The sequence below is a fragment of the Oncorhynchus clarkii genome, chromosome 20 (assembly GCF_045791955.1).
Source record: "Oncorhynchus clarkii lewisi isolate Uvic-CL-2024 chromosome 20, UVic_Ocla_1.0, whole genome shotgun sequence".
NCBI classification, from domain to species: domain Eukaryota; kingdom Metazoa; phylum Chordata; class Actinopteri; order Salmoniformes; family Salmonidae; genus Oncorhynchus; species Oncorhynchus clarkii.
In genome coordinates, this window is record NC_092166.1 from 70,789,698 (window position 1) to 70,812,821 (window position 23,124).

Below are 23,124 nucleotides of genomic sequence, written 5' to 3' on the forward strand. Positions count from 1 at the left end.
AACACCAAAAGAAAGATGCCCAGGGTGATGCCCAGGGTTCCTGCTCATCTGCGTAAACGTTATAAATTGCAATGTCTGTACGGTGAGACGCCTAAGACAGCGCTACAGGGAGACAGGACGGACAGCTGATCATCCTCGCAGTGGTAGACCATGTGTAACAACACCATGGCGGCAATAACAACTGTCCGAGTTACACCAGGAACGCACAATCCCATCATCAGTGCTCAGACTGTCCGCAATAGGCTGAGAGAGGCAGGACTGAGGGCTTGTAGGTCTGTTGTAAGGCAGGTCCTCACCAGACATCACTGGCAACAACGTCGCCTATGGGCACAAACCCACCGTTGCTGGATCAGCCAGGACTGGCAAAAAGTGCTCTTCACTGATGAGTCACGGTTTTGTCTCACCAGGAGTGATGGTCGGATTCGCGTTTATCGTCGAAGGAATGAGCATTACTCCGAGGCCTGTACTCTGGAGCGGGATCGATTTGGAGGTGGAAGGTCTGTCATGGTCTGGGGTGGTGTGTCACAGCATCATCGGACTGAGCTTGTTGTCATTGCAGGCAATCTCTTTTTTTTTTTTTTTTTTACCCCTTTTTCTCCCCAATTTCGTGGTATCCAATTGTTGTAGTAGCTACTATCTTGTCTCATCGCTACAACTCCCGTACGGGCTCGGGAGAGACGAAGGTTGAATTTCATGCGTCCTCCGATACACAACCCAACCAGCTGCACTGCTTCTTAACACAGCGCATCCAACCCGGAAGCCAGCCGCACCAATGTGTCGGAGGCTACACCGTGCACCTGGCAACTTTGGTTAGCGCGCACTGCGCCCGGCCCGCCACAGGAGTCGCTGGTGCGCGATGAGACAAGGACATCCCTACCGACCAAGCCCTCCCTTACCCGGACGACGCTAGGCCAATTGTGCGTCGCCCCACGGACCTCCCGGTCGCGGCCGGTTACGACAGAGCCTGGGCGCGAACCCAGGGACTCTGATGGCACAGCTGGCGCTGCAGTACAGCGCCCTTAACCCGGGAGGCCCCATTGCAGGCAATCTCAACGCTGTGTGTTACAAGGAAGACATCCTCCTCCATCGTGGTACCCTTCCTGCAGGCTCATCCTGACATGACCCTCCAGCATGACAATGCCACCAGCCATGCTGCTCGTTCTGTGCGTGATTTCCTCCCATTGGATCTCAATCACATTGAGCACGCCTGGGACCTGTTGGATCGGAGGGTGAGGGCTAGGGCCATTCCCCCCAGAAATGTCTGAGAACTTGCAGGTGCCTTGGTGGAAGAGTGGGGTAACATCTCACAGCAAGAACTGGCAAATCTGGTGCAGGAGATACACTTTTTATTTTAACTACCCCCCCTTTGTTCAGGGACACATTATTCCATTTATATTAGTCACATGTCTGTGGAACTTGTTCAGTTTATGTCTCATTTGTTGAATCTTGTTATGTTCATACAAATATTTACAAGTTAACTTTGCTGAAAATAAACGCAGTAGACAGTGAGAGGACATGTATGTAGTTTATGTATGTAGTCTCACAAATATTGATATGAAACAAATTGGTCTTTGTGGGCTGTACTGTATGTGAAGACAGCCGTTGAGGATGTTAAATGTTAAAAGTGCACCGCAAGGTCATGATATCTGAACAGACACAGCAGAGTGGGTTAGCTTTGAGAGTTAGCCGTGTTTCTACATCAGGACTGCTATCAGAAGTGGATGTCAGCCTAGCGTTTACAGTTTAGCCCTTTACTTAGCCTTGTCTCTCTAGTTTCTACACCTAGCCTGCTATTGTGAGTGGCAGTTAGCCATGTTAGTGTTTAGCCTCTTTTAGCCTGGTGTCAGAGACAGTTAGCCATGTGTGTGTGTGAGAGAGAGGGTCATCTGCAGAACGCTGCCCACGTCTACAGGGAACTAACACAATACCAAGAGCCATTTTGAGAAAAAAAATGGCTTCTTCTCACAGATGAAATATTTAGAAAAGCCTTATGTTCCCAATTATGGGCTCATGTTATCTGTACGCTGTGTTTAATGTCACAGCAGCAGAAGGGCTGCATGTTAGAGTGCAGTGCTCCCCATCCACTGGAGAGGAGACATGGGGTGTGTGAGCTCCACAATCTCCCAAGTCTCCTTTACCATTTAGTATTTTTTATTGCTGGTTTTGTCTTTTTTTTGTGTGTTTTATTTTTGTATTCTTTTATCCATTTAGTTTTTGTTGCAGCACTAATTTGGTAGGTTTAAATGGGCTGAGTGTGTGTGTGGGTTTAAACATGAGGTACATTTTTGTGGGTCTAAACTGGCTGTGCACGATTTCTCTCCAAGCATACAGTGTCTCCGGCCACTGTGTTATCAGGGTAACGAGGATCCCCGGGCAGGCTGTGTGTGTGGTCATTCAGACTCCACTAGGCTAACGGCCATATCTCTGGCCACCGGTCCATTGGGTCCTGCTCATTTCTACTGCGCCTCCTGTCGATCAGCCCTGGGCAGCATTCACACAGGACAGCCTCACATTGTCTACTACTGTCTTAAATTAGTTTGAATACCATCATAAAGCAACTTCAACGCCTTCACATAGACTCTGTCGACCCCTCATCCCAACATGCAGATACTGAGATCATAAACACACACAGACCCTACTACACATACTGTACAACACACATGCCTATTCAGAAATGTTCCGTCAAGCTGCACTCAGCACCAGTGCTGTGGGTTTGACTTCAGCATGACTCAAATAGCTGACCAATCAGTCTGTTACCAACCCGTAGTAAACTTTTGGAAAAAATTGTGTTTGATCTGATACAATGCTATTTTACAGTAAACAAATTGACAACCGACTTTCAGCAAGCTAATGGGGAAGAACATTCAACAAGCACAGCACTTACACAAATGACTGATGATTGGCTGAGAGAAATGTATGATAAAAAGATTGTGAGAGCTGTCTTGTTAGACTTCAGTGCTGCTTTTGACATTATCGATCAAAGTCTGCTGCTGGAAAAATGTATGTGTTATGGCTTTACACCCCCTGCTATATTGTGGTTAAAGAGTTAGCTGTCTAACAGAACATAGAGGGTGTTCTTTAATGGAAGCCTCTCCAACATAATACAGGTTGAATCAGGAATTCCCCAAGGCAGCTGTTTAGGACCTTTACTTTTTTCAATCTTTACTAATGACAAGCAACTGGCTTTGAGCAAAGATAGTGTGTCTATGTATGTGGATGACTCAACACTATACCCGTCAGCTCCTACTGCGACTGAAATGACTGCAACAATTAAAAAAGAGCTGCAGTTAGTTTCAGAATGGGTGGCAAGGAATAAATGAGTCCTAAATATTTCAAAAACTAAAAGCATTGTATTTGGGACATATCATTCACTAAACTTAAACTAAATTGTGTAATGAGTGATGTGAAAATTGAGCAAGTTTAGTAAACTGCTTGGAGTAACTGTCATGGTCAAGACATGTTGATACAACAGTAGCTAAGATGGGGAGAAGTCTGTACTTTATAAAGCGCTAGTCTGCCTTCTTAACAACACTATTAACAAGGCAGGCCCCTAGTTTTGTTGCACCTGGACTACTTTTCAGTCGTGTGGTCAGGTGCCACAAAGAGGGACTTAGGAAATGTACAATTGGTTCAGAACAGGGCACCATGGCTAGGCCTTAAATTAACACGCAGAGCTAACATTAACAATATGCATGTCAATCTCTCATGGCTCAAAGTGGAGGAGAGATTGACTTCATCATGTGTCAACAAGCTGTCTGTTTAAACTACTAGCACACAGCTCGGACACCCATGCATACCCCACAAGACATGCCACCAGAGGTCTCTTCACAGTCCCCAAGTCCAGAACAGACTATGGGAGGTACACAGTACTACATAGAGCCATGTCTACATGGAACTAGTATATTCCACATCAGGTAACTGATGCAAATAATAGAATCAGATTTTAAAAACTGATACAAATACACGTAATGGAACAGCGTGGACTGTGAAGAGAGACACACACACACACACACACACACAGGTACAGACACACACATACGCACCCTACACACGTACATTGTAATGTTGTTGTCTGGGGTTTTTATACATTTTGTGTTGTAGATATGTAGTGGTGTATTAATGTTATATGATGTACTGTTTTATCTTTTGTTTTATGTGTGATGTAAGAGCCTTAATGTGTTTGGACCTCAGGAAGAGTAGCTGCTGCCTTGGCAGGGACTAATGGGATCCCTAATAAATACAAATGGGCCACATATAGCAGGGGTCCTCTCCTGGACCTCATTACTGTTGCTCTTCAGTGACTCTGTACAGTGTACCAGGAAGACACAAACATCGTAGCAACAGCTAATATAAACACTGAGTGTACAAAACATTAAGGACACCTAGACTGACCAGGTGAATCCAGGTGAAAGCTATGATCCCTTGAAGGGGATTTTTAAGCCTAGAGACAATTGAGACATGGATTGTGTATGTGTGCCATTCTGAGGGTGAATAGGCAAGACACAAGATTGAAGTGCCTTTGAACAGTGTATGGTAGTAGGTGTCAGGCACACCGGTTTGTCAAGAACGGTTTGTCACACTCAACAGTTTCCCATGTGTATCAAGAACAGTCCACCATCCAAAGGACATCCAGCCAATGACACAACTATGGAAAGCATTGGAGGGGTGTTCTTAATGTTTTATACACTCAGTGTATATGTATATTCTGGACTCTGACATTGCTTGTTCTGATATTTCTTCATTTCTTCATTTAAATGTTTTGTGTTTTTGTGTATTATAATGTATTACTGCACTGTTAGGGACATATGCATTTGTGTGTGGTTTGTGTCCCACCTGTGGTGGTTGCATGTGTGTGTCCCACCTGTGGTGGTTGCATGTGTGTGTCCCACCTGTGGTGGTTGCATGTGTGTGTCCCACCTGTGGTGGTTGCATGTGTGTGTCTGCATTCACATGTCCATGTATTTTGTGTGGAAGTCGTAGCAAAAAATGTAGTTTGATTGTAGTGCTGTGCAGCTCTTGGTGAATAGTCCACTCCTGGGCCCCTCGCTGGCCCTCCCTACTGCTCTGAAAGGAGACGCGGGGGGAAATGACCCTACTTAGGTACGCAACACGACAGTGGTGCTCACACAATCAGCATATCAGAGTGGGCCAATTAGTGCCCCAAACACCTCACCAGCCTCCGGCTCCGCTTGGCTCTGAATAGAGCCGTTATGGTCACTCTGCCCCGGGGGAGCACTGAGGTGCAGTGGGCTTTGTGGAAACTGGGGGCCCTGGGGTGCTCTAGAGGAAAGGAATGAAACGGACTCACCTCTCCTGCTGCCTTGCCCCAATTCTAACCTGATCTCCCATCTAGGTGCTGTCCATCTCCCTTTCTCTCTCCCTTTCATCCACCCCCCCATCCCTCCATGCTCTATGTTGTCATCTCTCCTGCATTCTCCTTCTGGCTCCTGCGTGTACTGTCGGTACTCTGGATTTTCATATAGGAGAAGGAATCTACTTTTAGCATCTACAGCACATTTTGGCATAAAAAGCCAGGATAGGTAAAGTACATCCAAGGTTTTTGACTTAACGCAACATGATTAATTCTGTCTTAATACTCTGCTTCTCCACTGCACACTAGTCAATAGTAAAAACAAATGTAGGCACAGCTGTGTAAGACACGTGTGTGTGTGTCTCTAAGTGTCTGTGTGTGACGGCGTGCGTCCCAGGGCCCAGTCATGATGATCACCCGGGGTCATTGGACGCGTTAAGGCTAAGTCGTTAGATAGGGGAATGGATGGGGTGGAAAATAGGAATCAGGATCCAAGCTGTTCCCTGGTTCCTCCCCATGTTAGCACCACTAACAGTCTGGAAGTCTGATGCCTTCATGCCCAGAGCCTGGTGCCTGCAGCTGAGTAGGAGAGGGACGTGACGAGGCTCTCCCTGAATGGGAGCTGTCACACTTAGCGTTAGCACCATGGCTAACATGTCTCTCCCTAGCTGTCTTTCTGTCTGTTACAGCATATCAGGTCTGATGTTTGCCCCGGCGCCTCTCATGCCTTTCCAGGAGATGAAGAAGTGTCAGGGAAGTGATAATGTGGCCTGTCACACGCATACATGCAAACACACATATACACACACACATACAAACACACACACGGACATGTTTCACAAATTATTGTGCCTACTTGAGCTGCCGTCTGTGTGTACAAGAGGTGTGTGGCAGTTGGTGGCTGGCGAACAGTTCTCTGCCTGGGTTGTCTGTTGATGATGTGAATGGTGGATGCGTGGAGAGGTCAAGAGGGCATTGCAGTGTTAATCATGGATAGAAGAGAACCTCATTTTAATTTGTGCGACTGATACTTTGTCTGGTGCGGAGAGAGAGTCTGAAAGAGGATGTGTTTGTCTGACACTAAGAGTGGAGTGTCTCTCACAGCCCCCCCCCCCCCGACCCTGCTGTCTCCTCTCTTGCAGCAGAGGGGCACTCCATTATACCCCTACTCAGACTGCTAAAAGCTCTTCCTCTATCCTTCTCTCTCGTTTTCTCTCTCTCCCTCTTCCTCTCCTTCTGTCTCTATCTCTCTCTCCTCTCTCTGTCTCTCCCTCTCTCTCTATCTGTCCTTCTCACTCTCCTCAGGTAGGAGATGCTATTTTGAAGCGACCTGTAGCACTAGCAGAATAATCCCCTGGGACACTTGACATTTACCGTAGAAAAGAAGGAGGGAGGGAGTGGGTGGCTGAAAGAGAGGGAGAGGGCGGGTGAGAGAGAGGGAGTGAGGGAGAGGGCGGGTGAGAGAGAGAGAGAGAAAGTGAGGGGGGACTGGGAGGCTAAATGGTCCATGCCCCCCTGGGGGGCTGCGTTTGTGGTGTCCAGGGTGAGCTTTGTCCAGGGCTTTCACTTTGATTAGGGCCGTTTGGGAGGAGAATTCACTTAATGGCTGAGAGAGGGAGAGAGCTACCTGTTATGCCCATGCTGTTCAGATCACAAGAGGTTTCCCTGTAATGCCACTTAATTTTTTGAGATGTGGCGAAGGTAAATGTGTGACCAGTCAAAGAGGGTTTTGTAATGCATCTGGACCTACCATCACCCCAGGGGGATAATGGTGGTGATTGCTGTTGGTTCCCGTCTCGTCCCAAAGTAGCGCATGTAAAATAAGTGACATTTAAAAGGCATCAGGGTGGTAAGAGATTGTAGAGAGGGAGGACATGTGAGAGAGAGAGGGGAGAAAGGAAGATGCAGGGACTAGTCTTTTCACCTGAATTAGACAGAAATTCCCTGGTTCATCTATCACACACTGCGTCTCTCTCCGGCCTGCGGGAAATGACGGGGAACACCCCCTGATAAGTCCCTGTGTCACAGCAGACCCAAGTAGCTCAGTTTAGTTAACTTCCTCCTGTCTCTTCCTTTTCCCCACCCTTCATCCCTCCCTCTCCCTGGCAGTAAAAGAGAGGAGGCAGCTGACATTGCTTCTGGGATGTGCTCCAAACGGAGCGTTAAAATCATTTCAGGTTAGATAAAGCTCGGCGTGAGCCTGGAGCACGCCTGGGGACATCACCGCGTTCATCTTCGTTTAGAATTAAGCGGTCACGCAGAGAGGGGGCCTGCAGGCACCCAGGGCCACGGCACACACAAACACAGAGGGAGGACCCGTGTGTGTGTGTGTTGGCGTCAAGGAGAGAGAGCCATGGATGTAGCTAGCATAATGTATAGTTTGGCCCTTGTCTTCTACTGAGCCACCAACACAGTCCTACTGGGGTGCTGCTGGTAGATTGCGACTATTGTAACAAAATATTTTGCCCATTTATTTTTCTATCTGTGTATTTCAGTTGAGCTTGTGAGGATGTCAGAGAATGTGTGAAGACCTATATTTGGTCATGTTTGCTGTGACGATGGTTTATTCCAACATGTGCAGGAGTCTGTGTGTACTGTACACAGTCTGTCTGTGTTTGTTTTCTATCTCTGTATTGTTTCATTGTGTAATTCTTAACAGGTTGCCCTGTGATCTAAGTCTTGAGGTCTCTAAGCTAGCTTAACCAGGGTTGTGTAAGAGGGAATATCTTTGTAAAATTAGGGATTTCCTCGTGGCCAGGATTTAGCCTAGTGGATGATCCAATGTTTTAGCATTGAGACCACATGGACACCTGTTTTCTCCTCTCTGACTGCAGTCTGGCCACCAATCTGAACATGTTAAAACCAGCGACCCATCCTGTCAACATTACTGTGGAGTGAATTGGAAACCATGCATATATTCAGATTCACTGGGCATTTTTCAGAGGAGCAATATTGTACTGATTGTGTGTCAATCAAAACAGATGTGTGTGTGGATATATATGCCTGCTGCAATAGTGTGTGTTGTGTGTCTCAATATTCTTAATGCAAAAAAGGTACCAGAAACTGTCAGATTCTGTGTGTAGAGTGGTTACTGGTTACCGTGTGGTTACCGAGTGGTTACCATGGACACCATAACAATGTGGTGTGGTTGTTTCTCTGTGAGAGAGGTGATGATTAGAGATGCTGTTGCTCAGAACAATACTGGCATTTATCTGCTATGAATACAAGTCACATTCCTCTCTCCCCTCTCTTTTCTCTCTCTGTCTCTCTCTATCCCCTCTTCTCCCTATCTCTCCCCATCTCTCCTCCCTTTCTTCTCTCCTGTCTGATTCCTCTCCCTTGTCTCCGGCCTCTCTTCAGTGAGATGGAAAATCTATCTCTCATGTTTTAAGCATCAGGGCTTGGTGGTGCTGGTGGATGGGAAACAAGAATCCTCATGAATGTAATTTCCTCTCGCTCTCCTTCTTGTATCCCCCTCCCTTTATTTTCCCTGTCTGTTAGTTACCAAGAGGGTCATTTAAAAAGCCCAGTGTTATTCTGCCTCACCCTTTATTAGTCTCATGTACTTTCCTTCAGACAGATTATGATATAGATGTATGATTGAAGACAGGGGTTAGACTAGGACAGTTCAGACAGATTATGATTGAAGACAGGGGTTAGACAAGGACAGTTCAGACAGATTATGATTGAGACGGGTTAGACAAGGACAGATTATGATTGAGACAGGGGTTAGACAAGGACAGTTCAGACAGATTATGATTGAGACGGGTTAGACAAGGACAGATTATGATTGAGACAGGGGTTAGACAAGGACAGTTCAGACAGATTATGATTGAAGACAGGGGTTAGACTTGGACAGTTCAGACAGATTATGATTGAGACAGGGGTTAGACAAGGACAGTTCAGACAGATTATGATTGAAGACAGTGGTTAGACTAGGACAGTTCAGACAGATTATGATTGAAGACAGGGGTTAGACTTGGACAGTTCAGACAGATTATGATTGAAGACAGGGGTTAGACAAGGACAGTTCAGACAAATTATGATTGAAGACAGGGGTTAGACTAGCACAGTTCAGACAGATTATGATTGAGACAGGGGTTAGACAAGGACAGTTCAGACAGATTATGATTGAAGACAGGGGTTAGACTAGGACAGTTCAGACAGATTATGATTGAAGACAGGGGTTAGACAAGGACAGTTCAGACAGATTATCATTGAAGACAGGGGTTAGACAAGGACAGTTCAGACAGATTATGATTGAGACAGGGGTTAGACAAGGACAGTTCAGACAGATTATGATTGAGACGGGTTAGACAAGGACAGTTCAGACAGATTATGATTGAGACAGGGGTTAGACAAGGACAGTTCAGACAGATTATGATTGAGACAGGGGTTAGACAAGGACAGTTCAGACAGATTATGATTGAAGACAGGGGTTAGACAAGGACAGTTCAGACAGATTATGATTGAAGACAGGGGTTAGATTTGGACAGTTCAGACAGATTATGATTGAGACAGGGGTTAGACAAGGACAGTTCAGACAGATTATGATTGAAGACAGGGGATAGACAAGGACAGTTCAGACAGATTATGATTGAAGACAGGGGTTAGACAAGGACAGTTCAGACAGATTATCATTGAAGACAGGGGTTAGACAAGGACAGTTCAGACAGATTATGATTGAGACGGGTTAGACAAGGACAGTTCAGACAGATTATGATTGAGACAGGGGTTAGACAAGGACAGTTCAGACAGATTATCATTGAAGACAGGGGTTAGACAAGGACAGTTCAGACAGATTATGATTGAAGACAGGGGTTAGACAAGGACAGTTCAGACAGATTATGATTGAAGACAGGGGTTAGACAAGGACAGTTCAGACAGATTATGATTGAAGACAGGGGTTAGACAAGGACAGTTCAGACAGATTATGATTGAGACGGGTTAGACAAGGACAGTTCAGACAGATTATGATTGAGACAGGGGTTAGACAAGGACAGTTCAGACAGATTATGATTGAGACAGGGGTTAGACAAGGACAGTTCAGACAGATTATGATTGAAGACAGGGGCTAGACAAGGACAGTTCAGACAGATTATGATTGAAGACAGGGGTTAGATTTGGACAGTTCAGACAGATTATGATTGAGACAGGGGTTAGACAAGGACAGTTCAGACAGATTATGATTGAAGACAGGGGATAGACAAGGACAGTTCAGACAGATTATGATTGAAGACAGGGGTTAGACAAGGACAGTTCAGACAGATTATCATTGAAGACAGGGGTTAGACAAGGACAGTTCAGACAGATTATGATTGAGACGGGTTAGACAAGGACAGTTCAGACAGATTATGATTGAGACAGGGGTTAGACAAGGACAGTTCAGACAGATTATGATTGAGACGGGTTAGACAAGGACAGATTATGATTGAGACAGGGGTTAGACAAGGACAGTTCAGACAGATTATGATTGAAGACAGGGGTTAGACTTGGACAGTTCAGACAGATTATGATTGAGACAGGGGTTAGACAAGGACAGTTCAGACAGATTATGATTGAAGACAGTGGTTAGACTAGGACAGTTCAGACAGATTATGATTAAAGACAGGGGTTAGACTTGGACAGTTCAGACAGATTATGATTGAAGACAGGGGTTAGACAAGGACAGTTCAGACAAATTATGATTGAAGACAGGGGTTAGACTAGCACAGTTCAGACAGATTATGATTGAGACAGGGGTTAGACAAGGACAGTTCAGACAGATTATGATTGAAGACAGGGGTTAGACTAGGACAGTTCAGACAGATTATGATTGAAGACAGGGGTTAGACAAGGACAGTTCAGACAGATTATCATTGAAGACAGGGGTTAGACAAGGACAGTTCAGACAGATTATGATTGAGACAGGGGTTAGACAAGGACAGTTCAGACAGATTATGATTGAGACGGGTTAGACAAGGACAGTTCAGACAGATTATGATTGAGACAGGGGTTAGACAAGGACAGTTCAGACAGATTATGATTGAGACAGGGGTTAGACAAGGACAGTTCAGACAGATTATGATTGAAGACAGGGGTTAGACAAGGACAGTTCAGACAGATTATGATTGAAGACAGGGGTTAGATTTGGACAGTTCAGACAGATTATGATTGAGACAGGGGTTAGACAAGGACAGTTCAGACAGATTATGATTGAAGACAGGGGATAGACAAGGACAGTTCAGACAGATTATGATTGAAGACAGGGGTTAGACAAGGACAGTTCAGACAGATTATCATTGAAGACAGGGGTTAGACAAGGACAGTTCAGACAGATTATGATTGAGACGGGTTAGACAAGGACAGTTCAGACAGATTATGATTGAGACAGGGGTTAGACAAGGACAGTTCAGACAGATTATCATTGAAGACAGGGGTTAGACAAGGACAGTTCAGACAGATTATGATTGAAGACAGGGGTTAGACAAGGACAGTTCAGACAGATTATGATTGAAGACAGGGGTTAGACAAGGACAGTTCAGACAGATTATGATTGAAGACAGGGGTTAGACAAGGACAGTTCAGACAGATTATGATTGAAGACAGGGGTTAGACAAGGACAGTTCAGACAGATTATGATTGAGACGGGTTAGACAAGGACAGTTCAGACAGATTATGATTGAGACAGGGGTTAGACAAGGACAGTTCAGACAGATTATGATTGAGACAGGGCTTAGACAAGGACAGTTCAGACAGATTATGATTGAAGACAGGGGCTAGACAAGGACAGTTCAGACAGATTATGATTGAAGACAGGGGTTAGATTTGGACAGTTCAGACAGATTATGATTGAGACAGGGGTTAGACAAGGACAGTTCAGACAGATTATGATTGAAGACAGGGGATAGACAAGGACAGTTCAGACAGATTATGATTGAAGACAGGGGTTAGACAAGGACAGTTCAGACAGATTATCATTGAAGACAGGGGTTAGACAAGGACAGTTCAGACAGATTATGATTGAGACGGGTTAGACAAGGACAGTTCAGACAGATTATGATTGAGACAGGGGTTAGACAAGGACAGTTCAGACAGATTATCATTGAAGACAGGGGTTAGACAAGGACAGTTCAGACAGATTATGATTGAAGACAGGGGTTAGACAAGGACAGTTCAGACAGATTATGATTGAAGACAGGGGTTAGACAAGGACAGTTCAGACAGATTATGATTGAAGACAGGGGTTAGACAAGGACAGTTCAGACAGATTATGATTGAAGACAGGGGTTAGACTTGGACAGTTCAGACAGATTATGATTGAAGACAGGGGTTAGACAAGGACAGTTCATATATAATTGTCAGCAGTGTTTCCATGGAATATGTCAACTTGAAAACGGGTTTGGTTACATTTCGTTGGCTGAAGACTGCATCGCTGTTGGATATATGCTGCCGTATGAGTGACGGCATGTTTCCATGGAGACAGAGGGAACTTGTCAGCACTTTGCGCTACCCGTGGGAATGCGCCTCACAGGTGTGTTTGGCACACACACACACACACACACACACACACACACACACACTCACACCTGTCCACATCTATTAGCTCTATGTAACTATTCACATATGTCTGTAATAATGTCATCTCATGGATGGTCATTGGTCAGTCCTTACTTCTGTAGCTATGAATTTGAGGGTTTGTCCAGCCCCATCCCTCAGCTGTTTACCTAAAATGTGGCGGGGTGGGCAATTTGTTGTTGATTAAATCTCAGATTGCCTCTAACATTATGTATTATATCTGTTGTTTGCAGGCTTGGTGGTTGATGATCATCTGTTCTGATTGTGATAATGATTCTGAGTGTAGGCCTAACTGTCCACTGTTGTGACTGAGGCATGGGACAGACAGACACAGGAGAAGTAGGGATGTGCATCTTTCCCTTTCAAGCATGTAGAGGTCTATAATTTTGATCATAGGTACACTTCAACTGTGAGAGACGGAATATAAAACTAAAATCCAGAAAATCTGAAAAGTTGCCTCCTTTGGGAGGTGATCTATTCTTGATACACACGGGACACTGTTGCGTGTGAAAAACCCAGCAGTGTTGCAGTTCTTGACACAAACCGGAGCACCTGGCACCTACTACCATACCCAATTCAAAGGCACTTAAATCTTTATTTAGCCCGTTCAACCTTTTGAATGGCACACAAACACAATCCATGTCTCAAAGGGTTAACAATGCGTATTTAAAACGACCAAAACTGTTGCTGATGGTGAACCTGAACAAATCAAATCTATTGCAAGCCCCTTTCAGCAGGTAGGCTATAGCCAGAGGAGAGTTGTGTCTCTGGTAGCTTACTTTTATTCTGGTAAAACACCATTTTCAACAGCGCATAGTTTACAATAACCTATTAGTCAAGGGATTCATCCACTCTTTCTCTATCTCCCCTTCTCTCATTTTATTTCCATCTCTCTCTCCTCCAGCCTCCCTCTCTCCTCCTTAATTGTTTATATGCATTATCATTCCCCAAGTAGACAGCGTTGGGTCCAGGTGACAGACCTGTATTTTGAAAGCCGAGCCTTCCTTAGCCAGAGGAAGGTAAGCAATTTAAGCCCTGGGCTGAGCCCTAATCTTGGGTTGTCAAAAGGAGCCCAGCCATTCTCCCTATGCTAATCAATCAATGACGCCCTGCACCTGTTCATCTGTTCAGCTTAGCAGCCAGGCCCCTGCTCTGATATATCTATTAACTTACTGTCAGGGGCCGGGCAGAGGGCTGAGGCCTCCGCGCGCCCAGCGCAGCTAGATGAGATTCCTCCAGCCCTGGCATTTGAAGGCAGATAAGTAAGCTATCAGAACAGCGGATAAATAGCAGAATAAAGATTTGGCGCTGCCCCTGAGAGTGAGGCGACAATGCAGCCGTGGCGAGCCAGATAGCCTCCCTCATTATCCTGCCACACCAGCCCGTAATCCAAAAAGTTGTTTACCGAGAGAGGAGGCAAGTGTTATCTGCGACCGCCACAGTGTTTTCTGTGTGTGTGTGGTGGAGTTTTTTGGGGGGATGGTTAAAAAAATGCCCTCACGTGCACAGTTGGGCGAGACCAATTTTTTTTTTTACCCTGTCAGAGGTGTCTTCCCTTTTGTAGGGGGTTGTGTGTGTGTGTGTGTGTGTGTGTGTGTGTGTGTGTGTGTGTGTGTACTGTAAATCATTGAAATTACCCTATTCCAATGTAAAATAGATGACTGTCTCTCTGTCCTCCCATGTTGTCTCCAGTCAGAGCAGGCAAAGAGATCCTGGCTCTGCCAGACAGAACGGAGATCTCTGGGAATGATCACAGGTTTACTGCTTATAGATGTGTGTATAGTATAAGGTCTTATAGATGTGTGTATAGTATAAGGTCTTATGTAATGTAATGGCTGAGGGAAAGATTTTGTGTGTATATATCTCTGTGCTCCGTTTAGTTAGTCTGCCTTTATAATTAGTTTGTAGCTGTACATTAACTGTGTATAGTATAGGGTCTTATAGCTGTGTGTGTAGTATAGGGTCTTATAGCTGTGTGTGTAGTATAGGATCTTATAGCTGTGTGTGTAGTATAGGATCTTATAGCTGTGTGTGTAGTATAGGGTCTTATAGCTGTGTGTGTAGTATAGGGTCTTATAGCTGTGTGTGTAGTATAGGGTCTTATAGCTGTGTGTGTAGTATAGGATCTTATAGCTGTGTGTGTAGTATAGGGTCTTATAGCTGTGTGTGTAGTATAGGATCTTATAGCTGTGTGTGTAGTATAGGATCTTATAGCTGTGTGTGTAGTATAGGGTGTTATAGCTGTGTGTGTAGTATAGGATCTTATAGCTGTGTGTATAGTATAGGGTCTTATAGCTGTGTGTGTAGTATAGGATCTTATAGCTGTGTGTATAGTATAGGGTCTTATAGCTGTGTGTGTAGTATAGGGTCTTATAGCTGTGTGTATAGTATAGGGTCTTATAGCTGTGTGTGTAGTATAGGGTCTTATAGCTGTGTGTGTAGTATAGGGTCTTATAGCTGTGTGTGTAGTATAGGATCTTATAGCTGTGTGTATAGTATAGGGTCTTATAGCTGTGTGTATAGTATAGGGTCTTATAGCTGTGTGTGTAGTATAGGATCTTATAGCTGTGTGTATAGTATAGGGTCTTATAGCTGTGTGTGTAGTATAGGGTCTTATAGCTGTGTGTATAGTATAGGGTCTTATAGCTGTGTGTGTAGTATAGGGTCTTATAGCTGTGTGTGTAGTATAGGGTCTTATAGCTGTGTGTGTAGTATAGGGTCTTATAGCTGTGTGTGTAGTATAGGATCTTATAGCTGTGTGTGTAGTATAGGGTCTTATAGCTGTGTGTGTAGTATAGGGTCTTATAGCTGTGTGTGTAGTATAGGGTCTTATAGCTGTGTGTGTAGTATAGGATCTTATAGCTGTGTGTGTAGTATAGGGTATTATAGCTGTGTGTGTAGTATAGGGTCTTATAGCTGTGTGTGTAGTATAGGGTCTTATAGCTGTGTGTGTAGTATAGGGTCTTATAGCTGTGTGTGTAGTATAGGATCTTGCTGGTTTTATATTTGTATGTTTTAATGCAGATTGTCACTCCTTTTATCTGCTCCTCCCTCTGTCCCAGTCCAAACTAGACAGACCCCCCCCCCCCCCCAACTCACACACTCTCCACCCTTGTAAACTCTTCCACCCCCCGTACTGCAGTAATCCTGAGGAGCAGTAAACTGGAGGTGTGAGGGGACAGATTGCCAGTTGATCATGCCGAAATGCGCTCTTATCCGTTATTGGATCTGAAATGGAGGAGGCTTAAGAATTATCTGAGTCCTCAGTTAATGTGGAGATCATCTGGAGAAAGCTCCGCCGGGCTGGACTGGGTTGGCCGGATGGTTAGCTGGCTGCTACGGTTACAGACGTCGTCTGGGACTGATAACCTGAGGGTGGGGGGGTACGCTCTACGCCTCTTGTCTTTTCCTCCTCTCCCCCTCCTCCTCTCCTCCTCCTCCTCTCCCTCCTCCTACTCTCCCCCTCCTCCTCTCCCTCCTCCTCCTCCTCCTCTCCCCCTCCTCCTCCTCTCCCCCTCCTCCTCCTCTCCCTCCTTTCCTTCCTCCTCCTCCTCCTCTCCCTCCTCCTCCTCCTCTCCCTCCTTCTCCTCTCCCTCCTTTCCCTCCTCCTCCTCCTCTCCCCCTCCTCCTCCTCTCCCTCCTTTCCCTCCTCCTCCTCCTCCTCTCCCTCCTCCTCTCCCCCTCCTCCTCTCCCTCCTCCTCTCCCCCCTCCTCCTCTCCCTCCTTTCCCTCCTCCTCCTCTCCCCCTCCTCCTCTCCCTCCTCCGCCTCTCCCCCTCCTCCTCCTCTTCCTCTCCCTCCTCCTCTCTCCCCCCTCCTCCTCCTGTCCCCCTCCTCCTCTCCCTCCTCTCGCTCCTCCTCTCCCTCCTCCTCCTCCTCCTCCTCTCCCTCCTTTCCCTCCTCCTCCTCTCCCTCCTCCTCCTCCTCCTCCTCTCCCTCCTCCTCCTCCTCCTCCTCTCCCTCCTCCTCCTCCTCCTCCTCTCCCTCCTCCTCCTCCTCTCCCTGGGGCCACACTATATGCCCCATGCTGTGCACTAGCAGGGCTCTACAGTGCAACCATTGTACTTGCGTATGCGCCTAAATATTTTTCTTTGCAACCTGGAATTTGTATTGAGGAGCACCAGTGCACCTAGAAAATTAAAGATTCTACCTTAAAATATTTTCATTGTGCTCCTTAATTTCTTTGTGTGTGTCTACATTTTTCAACTTAGACGCACACGTGCTCCTTGTTAAAAAGATCAGCGTAGAGGTCTGACTGGGGGAGCTTGGACAGAGACAGAGGTAAAGTCTTCTAGAATCTGAACCGCCTGCATCTTCATAGCAGTGATCCATCTTCCTTTACCCCCAGTGTATAGGGTTAATCATTTCCACTGATGTAAAGCAGCCCATTCTTCTGAGACAAGGGAGCCGGCTAGGTTGTAGGACACTGGATAGGTGGGCAGTGTAAGCAATTAATATGGCTGAAATTCCACCTAACTTATCAGAGGAGCTCAGAAGTAGACGTACGTGCCTATAGGGGCTGGGGATCATGTGATTAGTGTCGGCCACTCCCGTTGGATTAGCCCGGTGCTGCGCTCCAAAGTTTGTGAGGTCACAAGTTCACCCCAGTCTTACCTCTACCCCCCTGTACACCCTGCTCTGTCCATGTCTGGTAGTGTGGCTTCAATTGGATCTATGGGGATTTGCCAAGTACTAGTAGACAGTAAGAGGATCCCATTACACAGTCAGAGGAAAGCTGTCTTGATGCTCGGGGAATCTGTCTGTTGGCACTTCCTTAGTTGGGTAAAATACATGGCTCTGGTGTCATCTGGTTAGAATGGCTAGTTGCCATGGCTAGCTGGTACAGTGTCTGCTTTACCATTTGTAGACGGGTTAGCCTGTGTGGTAACTGTCTAATAAATCAAATGTGAACAATTATACTGCTTACTAAGCCCAGGCCTACTGACAGAAAGCTGTTCTAGTCCTCAACGCCTGTGTGAGAGTGCGTGTGTGTGTCTACCTTCACCTCTGTTTAAGATGTCCTAGTCTTCTCTAGGCCATTTGTGTAACATACCTACATGAGGCGTGACAATGAGTCCTGTGCCTCTCTATACACTTCAGTAGATGTTGGGTCTAGGCTGTATCCTGACCACAGGGTGGGCGGTGGATGAGCTGATCTTTCCTGGAACCTCTGTGCCACACATAATAGGCTAAGTCCTAGTAATGCCTGTAATTCAGTGATGATCTGCAGTGGGACATGCTGCTGAATGACTTCCTCATATGCTCAGGTCTCCTAATGCATCTTACAGCGTTGGTCATTTAATGCTACAAATAAAGAGAGAGATGTGTTGTGGAGGGGGGTTTGGGGGCCAAACGTGGTGGAGGAAGAGTTTATCCTGCCTACAGGCCAAGCCAAGGCAGACTCAAAACCCCTGCAGCTCCTTTTCTCATCTGGTAATTGAAGGTGAGAAATGATTTCATTATCCTCGGGAAGAGAGTAATCTGGTCTCGCCTCATGATCCGCTCATTTCCCCGAGTGCATCTCGACCTGGAAAACACATGCGCGAACTCACATGCACACGTGCACAGACATACACACACACACAGACACTAACACACACACACACACACACACACACACACACACACACACACACACTAGGGGAGTCTGTGTTCTCTTCCCCCAGGATAGGCTACACACACACTATCCCCTCTACCTATCTCCCACAGCTGTTAGTGTTATTGGAATGAAGGATCAGTCATCAGATTCCACATATGCTTTATTAATGTCTCAATCAAAGCTTTTCTACTTGGCTCACTCACACACCACACTGTCCAACCACACACACCACACTGTCCAACCACACACACACACACCACACTGTCCAACCACACACACACACACCACACTGTCCAACCACACACACACACACCACACTGTCCAACCACACACACACCACACTGTCCAACCACACACACACACCACACTGTCCAACCACACACACACCACACTGTCCAACCACACACACACCACACTGTCCAACCACACACACACACCACACTGTCCAACCACACACACACCACACTGTCCAACCACACACACACAACACACTGTCCAACCACACACACACCCCACTGTCCAACCACACACACACCCCACTGTCCAACCACACACACACCACACTGTCCAACCACACACACACAACACACTGTCCAACCACACACACACCCCACTGTCCAACCACACACACACCCCACTGTCCAACCACACACACACCACACTGTCCAACCACACACACACCACACTGTCCAACCACACACCACACTGTCCAACCACACACACACCACACTGTCCAACCACACACACCACACTGTCCAACCACACACACACACACACCACACTGTCCAACCACACATACACCACACTAACCAACCACACACACACCACACTGTCCAACCCCACACACCACACTGTCCAACCACACACACACCACACTGTCCAACCCCACACACCACACTGTCCAACCACACACACACCACACACACACCCCACTGTCCAACCCCACACGCACCACTGTCCAACCACACACACCCCACTGTCCAACCACACACACCACACTGTCCAACCCCACACACCACATTGTCCAACCACACACACACCACACTGTCCAACCACACACACACACCACACTGTCCAACCACACAGACACACCACACTGTCCAACCACACACACACACCACACTGTCCAACCACACACACACACACCACACTGTCCAACCAACCACACACACACACCACACTGTCCAACCAACCACACACACACACCACACTGTCCAACCACACACACACCACTGTCCAACCCCACACACACCACTGTCCAACCCCACACGCCACACTGTCCAACCACACACGCCCCACTGTCCAACCACACACACCCCACTGTCCAACGCCACACTGTCCAACCACACACACCCCACTGTCCAACCACACACACCCCACTGTCCAACCACACACACCCCACTGTCCAACCACACACACACCCCACTGTCCAACCACACACACACCCCACTGTCCAACCACACACACCCCACTGTCCAACCACACACACACCACACTGTCCAACCACACACACACCACACTGTCCAACCACACACCACACTGTCCAACCACACACGCACCACACTGTCCAACCACACACACCACACTGTCCAACCACACACACACACACACCACACTGTCCAACCACACATACACCACACTAACCAACCACACACACACCACACTGTCCAACCACACACACCACACTGTCCAACCACACACACACCACACACACACCCCACTGTCCAACCCCACACGCCCCACTGTCCAACCACACACACCCCACTGTCCAACCACACACACCACACTGTCCAACCCCACACACCACACTGTCCAACCACACACACACCACACTGTCCAACCACACACACCCCACTGTCCAACCACACACACCCCACTGTCCAACCCCACACACCACACTGTCCAACCCCACACACCACACTGTCCAACCCCACTCAGGAAGGCCACACTGTTAGTCAAACACTGTAAACTTCATCATGAACCTTGAAAATGTTCTATAGAGTACCAGACTACCAGAGAAAACATTTAAAATACCATACGCTGCTTCAGGTTGGCCTCTTACGCTTTTAAAGTGGCGTGATACAGGCGCCTGGTAAATTGTAGCGTCTCTGGCTGTCAACGGGTTCATCAGGAGACCAGCAGAGTGTATTTGCGGGGTGAGGAGTGAGCAGGCCTGTTTTTAATAGGAGAGGAATATTTGGACGTTTTATCAATAGGCATTATTAAATCCTCCTTGGTTGAGCTAATCTTTGGGCCGCCGGTGCAGGGAGAGACGAGCTGTGTCGGCCCTGAGAGGTGGAGAGAGGCTGCCTGTAAGCCGCTTATTATATCGACTGCCTTTTCTCTCTCTCTCTCTCTCTCTCTCTCTCTCTCTCTCTCTCTCTCTCTCGCTCTCTCTCTGTTTCTCTTTCGAGAACACATTCTCTCTCTGCTACCTCTCGTCTGCAAGACGAACACACACACACACACACACACACACACACACACACACACACACACACACACACACACACACAAAGAAAGAAAGTCAACCAGAGCTGAGCAGAGCCTCAGCCTTCCCATCAAAGCCAGCTGCTAAGGCTGAAGTTTTATTCAAATTAGTGTTTACTTCTTTCACTGCCAAGGAAGTGTGTGTCTGTCTCCTTCTCTCTCCCGTGTGTGTGTGTGTGTGTGTGTGTGTGTGTGTGTGTGTGTGTGTGTGTGTGTGTGTGTGTGTGTGTGTGTGTGTGTGTGTGTGTGTGTGTGTGTGAGACAATAGCAGCTTCATGGCACTTTCTGTACCTAACAGAAGGAGCAGGCTGGTAGTGGGTGATAAGCCAGGCAGACCGGCTCGCTCCTGGTGATTATCGCCCACCGGACCCCCTCTCTCCACACACACACATTTGCCCAGCTTACAAGTCTAAGGAGCCATAGTGAGGAGGGGGGAGACAGATAGACAGGGGATGCTTGTATCACAGGCAAGGTGGGAGCTCTGTCGAAGGCTTTCAGAAAACACCACACACACTCACACACACTAGGTCCACACCGTGAGGAGACGGGCTTTATTATGTGTTGCTGTAGTTGAAACAGACGGATGGGTGTAAGGATGCTCCACGTTGAGGAGTTCTCTGGTGTAGATATAGAGGTTGTTAGTTTGGTTGTATTGGCTAGTTGACCCTGGTTGGAAATGAAATGGACATGTACATGGTTATGTACGGTAAACATTCAAATGATTGAGTTCCGTACCTGTGGTTTTGATGGTGGTGGTGGACTGAGAGTGAATAGATAATGCCAGTCAATAGTTGTATGTCTTCATGTTGTCCTCTGTTGTTTTTCCCAGGTGTATGGCCCTCTGAGGAGGTGATGGCCCACTACTGCCTCAAGAAACGCCACATGTTCAGGTGAGTGGTTCTGGACTGGTCCCTGACCTCTGTCTCCCCAGTCTGTCCCTGCCAGGCAGGCATTACAATGCAGAATAGATTGTGGGCACTGGCTCCTGCACTGCGTTAGGCTGCTGCGGCAGAGAGAGCAGAGAGTTGAAAGGTGTGTGGGATGTTTGATTTGCACTCAAGGCAGTACACGACCCTTTGATTTCCTGTTTTTACATTCAAGAGGCAGGAGGAGAGGAAGAGAGGGATATTGATCAGGGCGCTGCGCTGAAGGTCAGCTGGACCGCAACACTCACAGGGAGGGAGGAAGACCAGGATGCAAGCCCCTGGCTGTGTGTGTTTTTTGTGTGTGCACGAGATAGAGTTGTGTGTTTGTCAGCCAGATTGTCACTCTCTGTCTATCTCCCTGTTATCAGCCACTCAGCAAGAAAGAACGAGGGGAGGAGGATAAAATAAGAAAAGACTGGACCAAATAGCTACCTGTCACCGCCTCCTCAGCCCACTGTAGCTCATAACAGCAGCACTGGACAGCACACTGGTTTTTAATGGACCTTCTTTACTCCAATTACTGCCTTGGTTGTGGATGTTGTGTCGAGGGAGAGAGGAATCTGTACAGTAACTGTGTGTGGGTGGCAGTAATTGTAAAGAAGTGCATTTGTGTATGTAAGGAAGTGCCTCTAATTGATGGTATTGTCTGTGTCAGTGTGTGACTCTGTGGTGTGTGTATCCAGTACACAATGTCAGCAGCACCACAGGGAACCCAACAGCCATCATTACCTTAATGTCCCTGCTGCAATACAAACTCCTATTTCCACCAGGAGATAAAGGCACAACAATGTCACTGCTTCTTCAAAGACACTGACTCTGGCTCGCTTAGGGAGGGGGAAATCAATGAGTCGGCTGGAGTAGCATTCCAATCAATCCACACACACACACACTTTCTAAGAGGAGGTATCCACAGTTCATTAGAGTTACTGCAGTGTCAGGCAGCGATGGCTGCCATGTGGTGCTCTAACCTACAGCATGTTACCATAGGACCTGCAACCCTAGCCCCCAGTCTAACAACCCTAGCCCCCATTCTAACAACCCTAGCCCCCATTCTAACAACCCTAGCCCCCAGTCTAACAACCAGAGCCCCCATTCTAACAACCCTAGCCCCCATTCTAACAACCCTAGCCCCCAGTCTAACAACCCTAGCCCCCAGTCTAACAACCCTAGCCCCCAGTCTAACAACTCTAGCCCCCAGTCTAACAACTCTAGCCCCCAGTCTAACAACCCTAGCCCCCAGTC

At 47.0% G+C, this 23,124-nt stretch overlaps 1 protein-coding gene across 2 annotated transcripts in view; it reads left to right on the plus strand.

Annotated features, from left to right (window-relative positions):
- Positions 1-23,124, plus strand: part of LOC139375679 (calmodulin-lysine N-methyltransferase) — a 187,317-nt gene that overhangs the window by 113,897 nt on the left and 50,296 nt on the right. For both annotated transcript variants that reach the window (XM_071117485.1, XM_071117484.1), the window contains exon 4: positions 21,786-21,846. In XM_071117485.1, the coding sequence (XP_070973586.1) occupies positions 21,786-21,846 (61 nt within the window). The remainder of the gene's footprint in view (positions 1-21,785; positions 21,847-23,124) is intronic.